This window comes from Thalia democratica, chromosome 3 (genome assembly GCF_965202585.1).
Source record: "Thalia democratica chromosome 3, ktThaDemo2.hap1.1, whole genome shotgun sequence".
Classification (NCBI taxonomy): domain Eukaryota; kingdom Metazoa; phylum Chordata; class Thaliacea; order Salpida; family Salpidae; genus Thalia; species Thalia democratica.
In genome coordinates this window covers 37,760,925-37,772,197 of record NC_139167.1, presented here as the reverse complement: position 1 = coordinate 37,772,197, position 11,273 = coordinate 37,760,925, and the positions used below count along the sequence as shown (strand labels likewise).

The 11,273-nt window shown below is 29.0% G+C and overlaps 2 protein-coding genes across 2 annotated transcripts; one reads left to right on the top strand and one right to left on the bottom strand.

The window, feature by feature from the left end:
• Window positions 1-1,162: 1,162 nt before the first annotated feature.
• LOC145832254 (solute carrier family 35 member G1-like) lies at window positions 1,163-2,855 on the top strand. Its single transcript, XM_082939574.1, has 3 exons — window positions 1,163-1,483; window positions 1,589-2,005; window positions 2,694-2,855. Exons 1-3 carry the CDS (start codon window positions 1,163-1,165, stop codon window positions 2,853-2,855), a joined length of 900 nt encoding a protein of 299 aa, XP_082795700.1.
• A 2,160-nt stretch (window positions 2,856-5,015) lies between these two features.
• Window positions 5,016-10,786, bottom strand: LOC145832253 (linear primary-alkylsulfatase-like). Its single transcript, XM_082939573.1, has 6 exons — window positions 10,771-10,786; window positions 10,586-10,711; window positions 9,898-9,996; window positions 8,318-8,473; window positions 6,944-8,023; window positions 5,016-5,248 (listed from the first exon to the last, which is right to left on the bottom strand). Exons 1-6 carry the CDS (start codon window positions 10,784-10,786, stop codon window positions 5,016-5,018), a joined length of 1,710 nt encoding a protein of 569 aa, XP_082795699.1.
• Between the last annotated feature and the right edge of the window lie 487 nt (window positions 10,787-11,273).

Here is an 11,273-nt window from a genome sequence, read left to right as displayed (position 1 = left end):
TTTTAAATTAGAAGTGGTTTTCAATAAATGAACTAAGAAAAAACAGTATTGCACATTTTATAAACTTAACAGTTTTGAACTAAAATCTAAGATAAAATTCTGGACTTGGTGTAAATATTTTTTTAAATTTTACTAAACTACAGTTTGGAAAGTTTTTTTACTGTTGCTATTGCACTACACATTTGACACTTATCACACAATGTTTGTACAAAGTTTGTTGTTTATTTTGAATATAAAACATGTTGTTAAGTTTTTTGCTTAATTGTAATAAACAAACAAAGCAGAACAATAAATTTTTAGTTAAGTGAGTTTTAATAACGTTTGACTTGATAAGTATTTGTTTTTCAAAGAATAAAGTTCATTACTTGCTGTAGCATGTATGTTTAATAAAAAGATTAAAATAACTGCAAAAAAAAAACTAAAGTGTTAAAAAAGCATAACTCTCTTTATTCAAAAATAAAGAACAAATTTATTGTTAAGTTTTTTTGTAATAATAACTGTTTTTTACTATTTTGAAGGTTTATATAGTAAAAGTTTAAATACTACAAAGAAAGCTATTTAGAATGAGTTCAGGTACGATTATCTTAAAAATTACTGATGCTTGATACTGTTGTAGCTGTTAAAAGTTGTACATATACCTTATGTAGTCTCTTTTATAGTTGTAAAATCATGATTAATTGTTAAGTCTTATAGTTTGTATTCTATATTTTGATACTATTTTTGTAGCTTTTTATCATTTGAATATATTTTTAATTAGTTGAAACAGAAAAAAACACTTTAAACTATCTTAACAAACTTTAGTAAGTTTTATTAACTAAATTACTTAAGAAAGCTCAAAGTAAAACAGCTTAAATATACTTTTGTACAAAAAGGCTGTTTAAGATATAGTTTGAAACATAGTTTTTAAAAATCAAAAAAAAAACATGTACTGTTCAAAACTAAATAAGCAACTCAATGGTAAACTAAAGGTCTAGAACAAGTTTGAGCTAAGAACATTAAAAACAACCAGTTCAACTATTTTACATGCAATTTCACAGATAGACAACTCCACAAAAGCATGTCGACAGCTTCTGCCGAAACAACACTCGAAAATGAAACAAAACCCCGAAATCCCCTGAGAAAATACAAGGGCTTGTTCTTTTGCTTGTTATTCTCAATCAACATGACCCTATCCAACACGGCCGTCAAGCTGGTAAAAACCCCCGCCGCCGAGAAACTGTTCGCGCGCTCGTGCGTCCAGTTTCTCACACTCCTCCCCATCATCAGCTACAATCAGTGGAGGGGAAATTACTCGATCTTCGTGCCCGAGCGTCGCACACAGCTGCTCCTGATCGGAAGGGGGATATTTTCGTCCGCCGTCAGCCTTTTCCTGTACCAGGGCATTCAAAGGATCGCAATCGGGGATTGCATCGCGATTTCTTTTTGTTCCGCCATTTTCGCAGGAGTGTTTGCCAGGATTTTTCTCAAGGAGTCGTACACGTTGGTAAGAACTTATTGAACGTCAAAGAAAAATTTTATAATAAAAAAAACGAAACTAACTTTAGTTAATAAATTTTTAATAAATAAAACAAACCTCAAAATTGAACAGTTCGACGTGACAGTTGCAGTCATATCCATGGCCGGAGTTGTGCTGATTGCCCAGCCGGAGTTTGTGTTTGGCACCTCTAGCGAGCCGAACCCCGAACAGTTGAGCGGTGTTCTTTACACGCTGGGTGGCGCCATAACTCTCGGATGCTCGCTGACGATTATCAGAGCCGCCGGCAAGGTGGAGCCGTTAGTAAGCGTCTTTAGCTACGTCGTGCATTGTTGCGTCATAGCTGGCGTGGCTTTCTACGTCGAAGGTGATTACGTAATACCCTGCTTGGCGGACCTGCCGCTGTTCTTTTCACTGGGGTTGCTGGGCAACACGTGTCAGTTTCTAATCACCAAGTCGCTGCAGTACGAGCGACCGAGCACAGTTGGAGTGATGAGGTCCATAGAAATCATACTCACATACATTGTGCAGGTGGGTTATTTTTTTTTGCAAAGTTCGAGTTTTCTCAGATGTTTTAACAAAAATTTATATTGTTTATTTTGAACTTTCAGCAACATAACAAAAGTGCATTTTATAAACAGTTTTAATAAATATTGTTCTTAGTTCTTGAAGTGATGTTTAATAATTTGTTTTTGTTAAAGAAACTGTAGTGAAACTTTACATTTAAGTTTAGTAAGGTATATTATATATATATATATATATATATTGATATATAATTTTACAATAAGCTTAGTGTAAGGTATACTTTTGATTTTAAAGCTAGTTATCTAAAATAATTACATATTAAATACTTAAATTTAAGTGTTAATTATGAACTACAACTGCTGTAAATTTAATTTGCAGTAAAATCTGTTTTTATATTCAAGCACTTTATTCGTTTATCTGTCCATAAAACAGCCTTGCGGTGTCTAAACTTTTTAAATATCAACAAAAGATAGTCATAATCGTAAACAATCATTCCTTTCATTCTTTAACATTCACTTTAAAAATTTCATTCTAAATAGTTGTTATTTATACGTTTTGTGCTTCTCAGTTATTTTTTTAAAGCGTACTAGAAATTAGATAGTATTTTGTAAAAAATACTTTAATTTGTTTTGTTTATTTCATTGCAGCGTTTTTAAGTTTTCAAAACAAACTAAACCACTAAACAAACTTTTAGGTAGTGTTATTCAGCAATATTCCGAATGTTTACAGCATAGTAGGCGCTGTACTAATATTTACTAGTACTCTTGGACTTGCTGTAAGAAAGTATTTTAAAAATGTAAACATAAAACAAAAAGACAGTAATTCAAAAGTTGAAGATTCAAACAAAGACGAATAAATAAAATACATACAATAAGTTTACATACTTAAAACACCAAATATAACTTTTAGTTTTTTTATTCAATATAGCTTGTATTTGTTGTTTCAAAAAAACTACCCATAGTTTTTTTTTCTGTATGTCTAAATATCTGTCTTTTATACAGACTTATCAATTCTATTAGGAATATAATAGTTTTAAGTTTTTAAAACATTTTTTTAATATGTAATGCAACGTTGTAACTTTTATAAAGTAAAGTACTAAAAAAACTTCTTTAAACTTTTCTTAGACAAAAAGGAACTTTTATAGTTTTACGTAATTTTTTTTTAAATTTACTTTAAATTATTCTTGCAAGTTTTGCAAAGTTTTACATTTTAAATCGCTTTGTCATTTATTTTCGTTAAAATGTTTAAGAAAAATATGTCTTAAACTTTTTAAAATTTGAAACAGAGTTATTTATCAACTAAAATATTTACTTAAAATTTCTTTAAACTCACTTAGTATATTGCTTAAAACGCTTTTTTTTTAATTAAGTTTTTGGTATGAGTTTCATCGTACATAAACTTTTATCTTCTAATTATACGACGTACGAATAGAAACACTAGTTATAAACACTTTTAGCATGGTTTAATTTCTACTGGTTTATACAAAATAAAAAGATAGGAGGTTAATGTATTTTTCTACCTCAAGCCTTCATAATGTGTTTCTATTCAGTTTTATTTTTGTTTAGAATCTATTTTATTATACATATATTGTTTAAAACTCTAAGTTTTAGTACTATTATAATTGATTATTTAAATTATTTCTTGGTAAAAGCAAATATCAATTAAATTGTTTTTAAATATAACTATAAGCCGTTATTTAAAGCTTAGCTTTATTATAAGATGAAGCTTATTAACTAAGACTGATTTAAACAATTTGTTTAATTGTAACTGTTTATTCTTTTAAATTATATAATTGTTTATTTCTTAAATTACAACGAACCTTCTTTCTAACTAAACTATAAAAGTTGGAAGTATATTACAAAAACATATAATTCAACATACTGAAAGTAAGCTAACATTATCTATTTAATGACATTTTTCTTCTTTGTTCATTTATACATGTTGTAAATGATGAATTTAACCTTATACTAAAGAAGAAATGGAGTTTTTAATTTTGAAATTGTGACATCTTACTTTATTTTCAATCATTTTTTTTTATTTTGTAAAAAAAGATCTAAAAGAAAATAAGTTTTTTTTCAGAGAAGGTTGCTTATATATAAAACTTTTTAAAGCTTAGGCAGCCGTACTAACTTCCTTTTCATAAACCGAATAAAATAATTTGATTTGTTAAAACAACTCTTTTTACTGGTATTTTTAGTTAATGTTTATGTTTTATGTGTTGATATTTGTTTTGCTTTGCCTAAAAAATTTTTCTGATAAACATTATAAAATCATTAAGAAATATTTATCATATTTTATTACTGTTATTTCTTAAATTTTATTCTAGCGCATGATTGACGATTCTGATTTAAGAATATTATTGCTAATTTTAAGTTTACAAACACAACCTTTGTTACTTGACACAGTTTACTTGTACTTACTTTAATACGCACTAAATTTTGAAGTCGATCAAAATATTAATAAATTAAAGCTATTATTCGTAAAAGTAACGGGAACGAGTCAAATATGCACGAAGACACTATTGCAGGAAGAAAGTTTTGCATGGAGGGTCACTTTTGCACGAAGGGTCATTTTTGCACGAGAGTAAAAAGAATAAAAAATGTTTAAAAAAAAGAAAAAAATGAATAAAAAATTAACTATTAAAAAAAAAAGTTACCGACTGAGTCTAAGGGTTAGGGGTAACAGTGATAGTCAAAAAAAAAAGAAAGCTAAAAGAAATAAACTCCGAGCAAAACAAAAAACAAAAAAAGTTACCGATCGAGGGTAAGGTTTAGTGTTTAGTGGTAATAGTAATAGAAAACGAAAGTGTAAAATATATACCTGATAAAGTTTATTAATCAAAAAAAATAAAAAAAAACAAATAAAATATTATAAAACAAATTATAAGAACCAAAAAATACCGACCGAGGGTGAGGCTTAGAGGTAATAGTGATAGAAAAAAAAAATTTAATCACGTGCGGGAATCTCGGCAAAAGGGACTTCTGGAGGGCTTTTTGGGTCTTCTCCTTGCTGCTGATTATGGTGCAGTCTGGGCCGATTGAAAAACGTGTTTTGTGGACGGTTCATGCGTGGACCTCCACGGACCGAAACCTTTTCCAAAATTTCCACCGTACAATGCCGATGGTTGGGGCGCTTCGTCGTCGCTGCTTTCCTGAGGGAATTTTTCGTGAGCAACCGACGGGGTTGGCGCGTCGTAGCACTTCGCTTGAAGTTTCCGATGAAATTTCTTCCGATATACTGGCTCGTTTGCTGTTGTGCATTTTGTTTCTTTAAAGTTTTTTTCATAGCTAGACTCATCATAATATATTAAATCAATTCAAATGTTTAAATTTTATTACCAAAACGATGTTTAACCCGTTTGAACTAAACCAAACGAGCGAAACATTGCTTTGTTAATAAAATTTTAAAAATTAAATCGATCATTTTCCTTATCATTAAGTCGAGAACTAACTTTTATTGTGATTTATAAAGTAAAAAGTACATGTTATATTAAATGATGACTTAAACTAGTTTTTAATTATCTTTTATTCAAACAAAATATTTTTGCAATGATTTTGAAACATTCGTATTTTAGTTCAAAGTTTCATTTTTTTACATACCTTTGTTGGAAATAAATAATTAATTAAAAGTTTGTTCTAATAAGCTTTCAAGGAATATTCTTTTGTGATCTATAGATGTAATTTTCCTTTAGAACTTTTACTAAAGCAAAACATCATCAATTTGTAATAAACTTTTGTGTCTTTTGAAAACTTATTTCTAAAACTTTATTTCTATCTTAAACTGATCATTTTCTTAGATTAAATACTCAAATATATCAAAACAACTGATTCAGTAAACTTCGTTTTTTTTTTATCTAAATTTAAACTAATATTTAATAAAATGTTTTACATTATTTTTATAGGCTACAATAAAATAAAAAGCTTGTTACTACATTACTGCTTAGAGAAAACTACAGTGTTCGGCAAACTCTAATTACAACCCGCAAGCAAAAATTTGTGGCGCTTGGTTTAATTTTGGTTAAAAAAGTAGTTCAAAATAAGTATATTTTTACTAAAAACTTACAACCAGACTCTTAGTTTATAAATTTGTAGTGCATAGTACTTTATATTGCACATTATACCTCAATTTCGGTTAAAAAAAGTTGTTGTTTATTGATAACTACAATTATTTATTATATTCGCTGCGCGACTTTATTCTTTACAATACGGCCTGCAAGTAACTTTTTAAAGGGTAATTGGCCCGTTACTTATAAATAGCTGCTAACCTCTTACTTAGATCTTAATTTAGATATAAAGCGGTAATAATTAAGTAAGTCGCATCTTTTAACTGTAAATTTTTATTGAAAAAAATAATTTTAAACAGAAACTAAACATTTACTCAGTAACAAGTTAGTATGGTAGTTTTTTTAAAGTAAAGTTATATTTTTAATAACCAGTTTACTTCTACTTGCTGTATACTTTTTAATTTCAAATAAGTAGTTCTTGAGAGTCCTAATCAATATCTATTATATATTAATAACTCTTTTAAATCCCTTTGAAGATTTTTATAAACTAATAGAAAAAAATATATATAGCAACTGTGCTTAAGTTACTTATAATCAAAGTAAACATTTCCATTTAACAAGAAATTTTTTGAAAAGAGAATTTATAGCTTTGAAATAACATACCATTCTTAGAACACAAACAAGCAAAAACCAGCAGCAAAAGTTTAATATTTTGATTAAAATAATTTTTTCAGATCATTTTAGAGTAACCGATTTTATTTACTAATTTACTACAATTTTTTGTAATAAATTACGAACAACTTTATTCATCAAAGCATAACTTAGAATTTTATTTTAAACAAAAAAACTAAACGAACTTGTTGTCAAAAATAATAAACATAATTCTTAATCAAGAGATTTAATAAAAAAATTCAAAACTTCATGCGCTTCTTTTTTAAGACCTAAGCTGTTAATGTTCGAAGACTTGGAAAACACTTCTCGAAATTGTTCAGAACTCATCGGCATGACGGTGTACGATTCAATATCCAGGGGCCTGGAAACAAAAACTTCATGCTCAATAATGCAGTTTCTCATAATGTATCCCGAGAGCATGTTTTTATCTGTTATCTCAACCAAAACTTTCTGCTTTTTATCTTCAACGCAGCTTTCAGCCTTGAACCTCAGCGGCAGAACCTCCAGCGCCTGATTCAGCGGCAAGTGCTTCACCGGGTTCAAGTACTCCTTGGTCGAATCGACGTTCTTCGTCAGCCGGACAAAGTTGGTGTAGTACAAGTTGTACTGCACCACGTTGCCGGTTGAAGTTTTCATCAGAGCCTTTGTTACGTCGATTTCAACTTCTTTCACTTTCGCGGAATCTGAAATTTTTCCCGCCATTTTGCACGCGTGCATCGCCCACGCGAGGTCGTGCTTGCTGTCCAGACTCTTTTCGGAGCGCGCAAGAAGAACTTTTGCTTGCGCGATCAGCTGCTCGACCGGGCCGCCCTTTTGGGGCAGGAGCAAGAGTTCTTGCGTGTATTTCGCCCGCAACTCCTCGGGAACGGGGGCGAGCGACCCGACTTCCCCGTCGAACCAACCCACGTACCCATTGTAAATCCCCCGCACCGACCACTCAACCTTGCCGTAGATCTGCCTCAGAAAACGTTCCTTCTTGAATATTTCAGGAAGCTTCACCGTTTTCACGATCGCGTCCAAACTCCTACCGAGGTTCATGTTTCTGACGGTCTGGTCGTGGACGAACTTGATCGCGTCCCCGTAAACAATCAGGGTTTTTTCGACTTGTTCGCGGCCCAGCACCGGCAGTCCGTGGCACATCAGCATGTAATCGGGCTTGAGGTCTTGGACGGACCACACCGACTTGTACCATTGTACTGCGTCCCTGTTGGGGGAACCCCGCAATGTGTAAATGTTGGGAAAGGAGCGGTACACGTTGTCGCCCACTACGACCAGCTTGTCTTCAGGGAGCCAGACGGTCAAGTGGTCTTCGGTTTCTCCTTTCGTGCGAAAGAAGACCATTCTTTTACCTAAAGTAATTTTAAAAAAATAAGTTTTGCGATTTGACCTTTAAACAATGCTTGTTTTAACTTTAAAAAACTTAAAGTTTAGTGATACTATTGTTAAAGTAAAAATACTGTTGTTTTTTTAACATTTATAGACTTTTTGAGTTTTAAATTAAAAGTTATACAATATACACCTTTAATCAAAGTCAAACAAAAAAATTAAGCATTCTATACGATTTTTATTTTAAATACTATATATAACTTCTTAAACTAATTTTATAGTCAAAATGTGGTTAAAATGCTTTTGTTTTAAACTACCTTCTATTGTATACTCTTGTCCGTCGTATATTAAGTTTGTAACCTGTGCTACATCCAGACAAGGCAAGTTTTTTGTTTTGCATTCTGACGTATTTGTATACATGAGTTTACCACTGTGCTTTACTAATCTGTTCTGGTAAAATTCCATTAGTCTTGCTGAAAAAAGTTTTAAATTACAAAATTTATTTCAATTAAGTTCTAAGTCTCTTATCTTTTTTTTCTTACTATACTCGTAAACAGTTAATTCTATTAAATACTTAAATCTCAGTTTTAGTCAATTTTCTTAAAAGTCTTTTATATTACAAAACCTTTGATGTTTTTTAAACCACTAAACAATACTAGTTGATTTTTATTTTTATCTTAAATATATAAAAACAAAAATAATTTACATCATTGTAACAAATGCAACTGTAAAAACAATAAAGTTACTTTGAAAATTAACAATATTTTTTTTTATCTCTACTTTGGAAAATTAGTTGTTTCTCTTGTTGGCTTATAATTTATAACATATAAATTTGATGTTTTTTTTTCTATTCTGTTTGTCTACTTTTAGAAATTGTAGTTGCTGAAAAGTCATGTACGGTTGACATAGTTTTTTTACCAGAAGCGGGTTTAGACTGCAGTCTTGTTATTTTAAGTAAAACACTCAAACTATTTTTCATTTTTTAATAGAATATTCCGTTGTTTATTGAAACGATTAAAATTACTTAGTGTTATAATTTATCATTCTTTTGAATAGTTTTAATTCATTTTATGCATTATGTTTAAGTACTGATTGAAGCTTTGAATTTTAAATGTTGAAGAACTATAAGACTATTTAAAAAAATTAAAATATTGAAGATGAAAACAGCTTCAAAAAGTTAAATTAGTTATATTAAGAAAATAATTTCTTCTATGTTAATTGACGATTTATTAATATCTCTAATAGTATATATTGGTAGTTAATTAAGCAAAGTAAGATTTAAAATTGAATATTTAAATTTTCGGCTTATGTTTTTATTTAATGTATAATGTTAGTTACGTTTTCACACATTGTTTAATCATGATTAAGTGAATAAATTCACAGGTGTTATTTTAGTTCTACTTTCTATAATGCAAGACTCATTTTTACCTTTTATTTTCAACACTGTTTTAATATAAAGATCTAAGTATAAAAATTTTAAAGGAGTTTTACTAAGGTAAATAATGTTTGGATCAATAGATTCAAAGATTAGAATAAATTATTTTTATAAAATTTTATATAAAAAAATAAGTTTACAATCTGTTTGGTTTCTATGTCATTTTTAAATCAATATTTTTTTTTGGTGTAAAAAAAAGGAGCAAGTCATCTTAAACATAAGCAAAGTATAGGCTTCACACTAAATTAAAAAAATTGTCACAGAAGTAAAGCTAAATTTTATGATAAAGTCAAAAAGTTTTAAGCTGTAAGATTCTTAAAACTTTTTTTTTTATTTACTTAATTAGACTTTCATAACAAAGTTTTTTAAACAATTTTTTTCATTACAATCAGTTTGTGTTTATGCCGTTTGTAGTATAAAAAATATTGAAACAATTGTTTAATGAAACAAACAAATACTAACCATACTTGCTTCTTTCCGGTTCCATTGAAAAATGCGAATAAATTTTAGTGCTGCTATCTCCAAACTCCTTTTTCAATGTGTTTGCACCCCCAATGTGGTCTAAAAATTAAGTATATTAATAAAACACATATTGATAAAATTAAAGAACTCACTAATTTATATTCGTTTGGTTACGCGCAATTTATTTTAAAAATCCGCAAATTAATAGAAATTACTATAAAATTATAATGTTTTTTTACAAATTTCCGATCTTGTTTTCTAAATAGTCTTATTATTAGTTATTGTCTAAACAACTAATAGTTTTAAATTTTCTAGTTTTAATGTAAAATAGAAATTATTCCTATAAATTATTTTTTACTATATTAAAGTATTTTTAGTTTAGTAGACATCTTTTAAAATTATTTTCCATAGTAGCTTAAACAATGATTAATACAAGAATTTTACTTGTTTTTTTTTAATTGCCAAAGCTCTAAATAATTGACATGTAAACGAACTTTACTTTTATAGTTATTCAGCAAACAAACAAAACATAAAGTTTTGTTTTGCTTATTGCTTATATAAGATTTATGTTAGAAGTTTTTTAAACATTATTACAAAACTACTTTTATAACAATGTTTAAAAAACTTCTAACATAAATCTTACATAAGCAATAAGCAAAACTTAATATTTAATGCAAATTTTTAATACCCGGATGGAAATGTGTGAGAACTATCGTACTGAGTTTCTTGTTACTTTTTCCCCTCAAGTAATTGTACGCAACTCGTGCTCTGCTTGGATAGCTCAGAGTATCAACAACAATCAGTCCGTCATTGCCTGTAAAAAACCAAAACCAGTAAAATGAAAGTAAACAAAAAAACTTGCTCAAAACAAACCTTCTATTAAAACCATGTTTGAAAAACCGAACCCAACCGCAATTTTTACATCATTCGTCACTTTTATAATATGAGGTTTCGGTATTAATTTTTGCCACGCATTCGCTACTGATGGACGAAAGCATAAAGATAGCAGAACAAATATTACTTTTAATTTCATCGTAGAAGATCATAGATACTGTCTTAAATAGCTAAGTTCATTTCAAAAATAGCAAATAATTTAAAACGCAGAATTTTGACTATGCACAGCTTAGTTTTTTTAGTAAACTAAGCTAACTTCGAAAATTAATGAAACATTTTTTGAACATTTCTGAATAATAGCGATATGTTTGCAAAATTTTTAAAGTAGGTTTTAGCAATTCAAAACAAATGAGTTAATTTAAGGTTGTTCAAATACTCAAACTGCTATAAAAGTTTGAAGTAACTTTTTAAAGAAAAATTTTGATTTTCAGATACTTTTCAAGTAGCTAAGTTTATTTTAGTAATTGAAACAAATAAACACA

What these genes read in the sequence shown, in the direction of transcription:
- LOC145832253 (XM_082939573.1), bottom strand. An exon ending in TCTCACACATTTCCATCCGG is followed by an intron (nt 9,997 to 10,585) that starts GTATTAAAAATT and finishes CTTAATTTTTAG; the next exon opens with ACCACATTGGGGGTGCAAAC. An exon ending in ACAAGAGTATACAATAGAAG is followed by an intron (nt 8,024 to 8,317) that starts GTAGTTTAAAAC and finishes AAATTACTTTAG; the next exon opens with GTAAAAGAATGGTCTTCTTT.
- LOC145832254 (XM_082939574.1), top strand. Translation starts at nt 1,163, where the DNA reads ATGACCCTATCCAACACGGCCGTCAAGCTGGTAAAAACCCCCGCCGCC. An exon ending in TCAAGGAGTCGTACACGTTG is followed by an intron (nt 1,484 to 1,588) that starts GTAAGAACTTAT and finishes AAAATTGAACAG; the next exon opens with TTCGACGTGACAGTTGCAGT. An exon ending in TACTCACATACATTGTGCAG is followed by an intron (nt 2,006 to 2,693) that starts GTGGGTTATTTT and finishes ACAAACTTTTAG; the next exon opens with GTAGTGTTATTCAGCAATAT.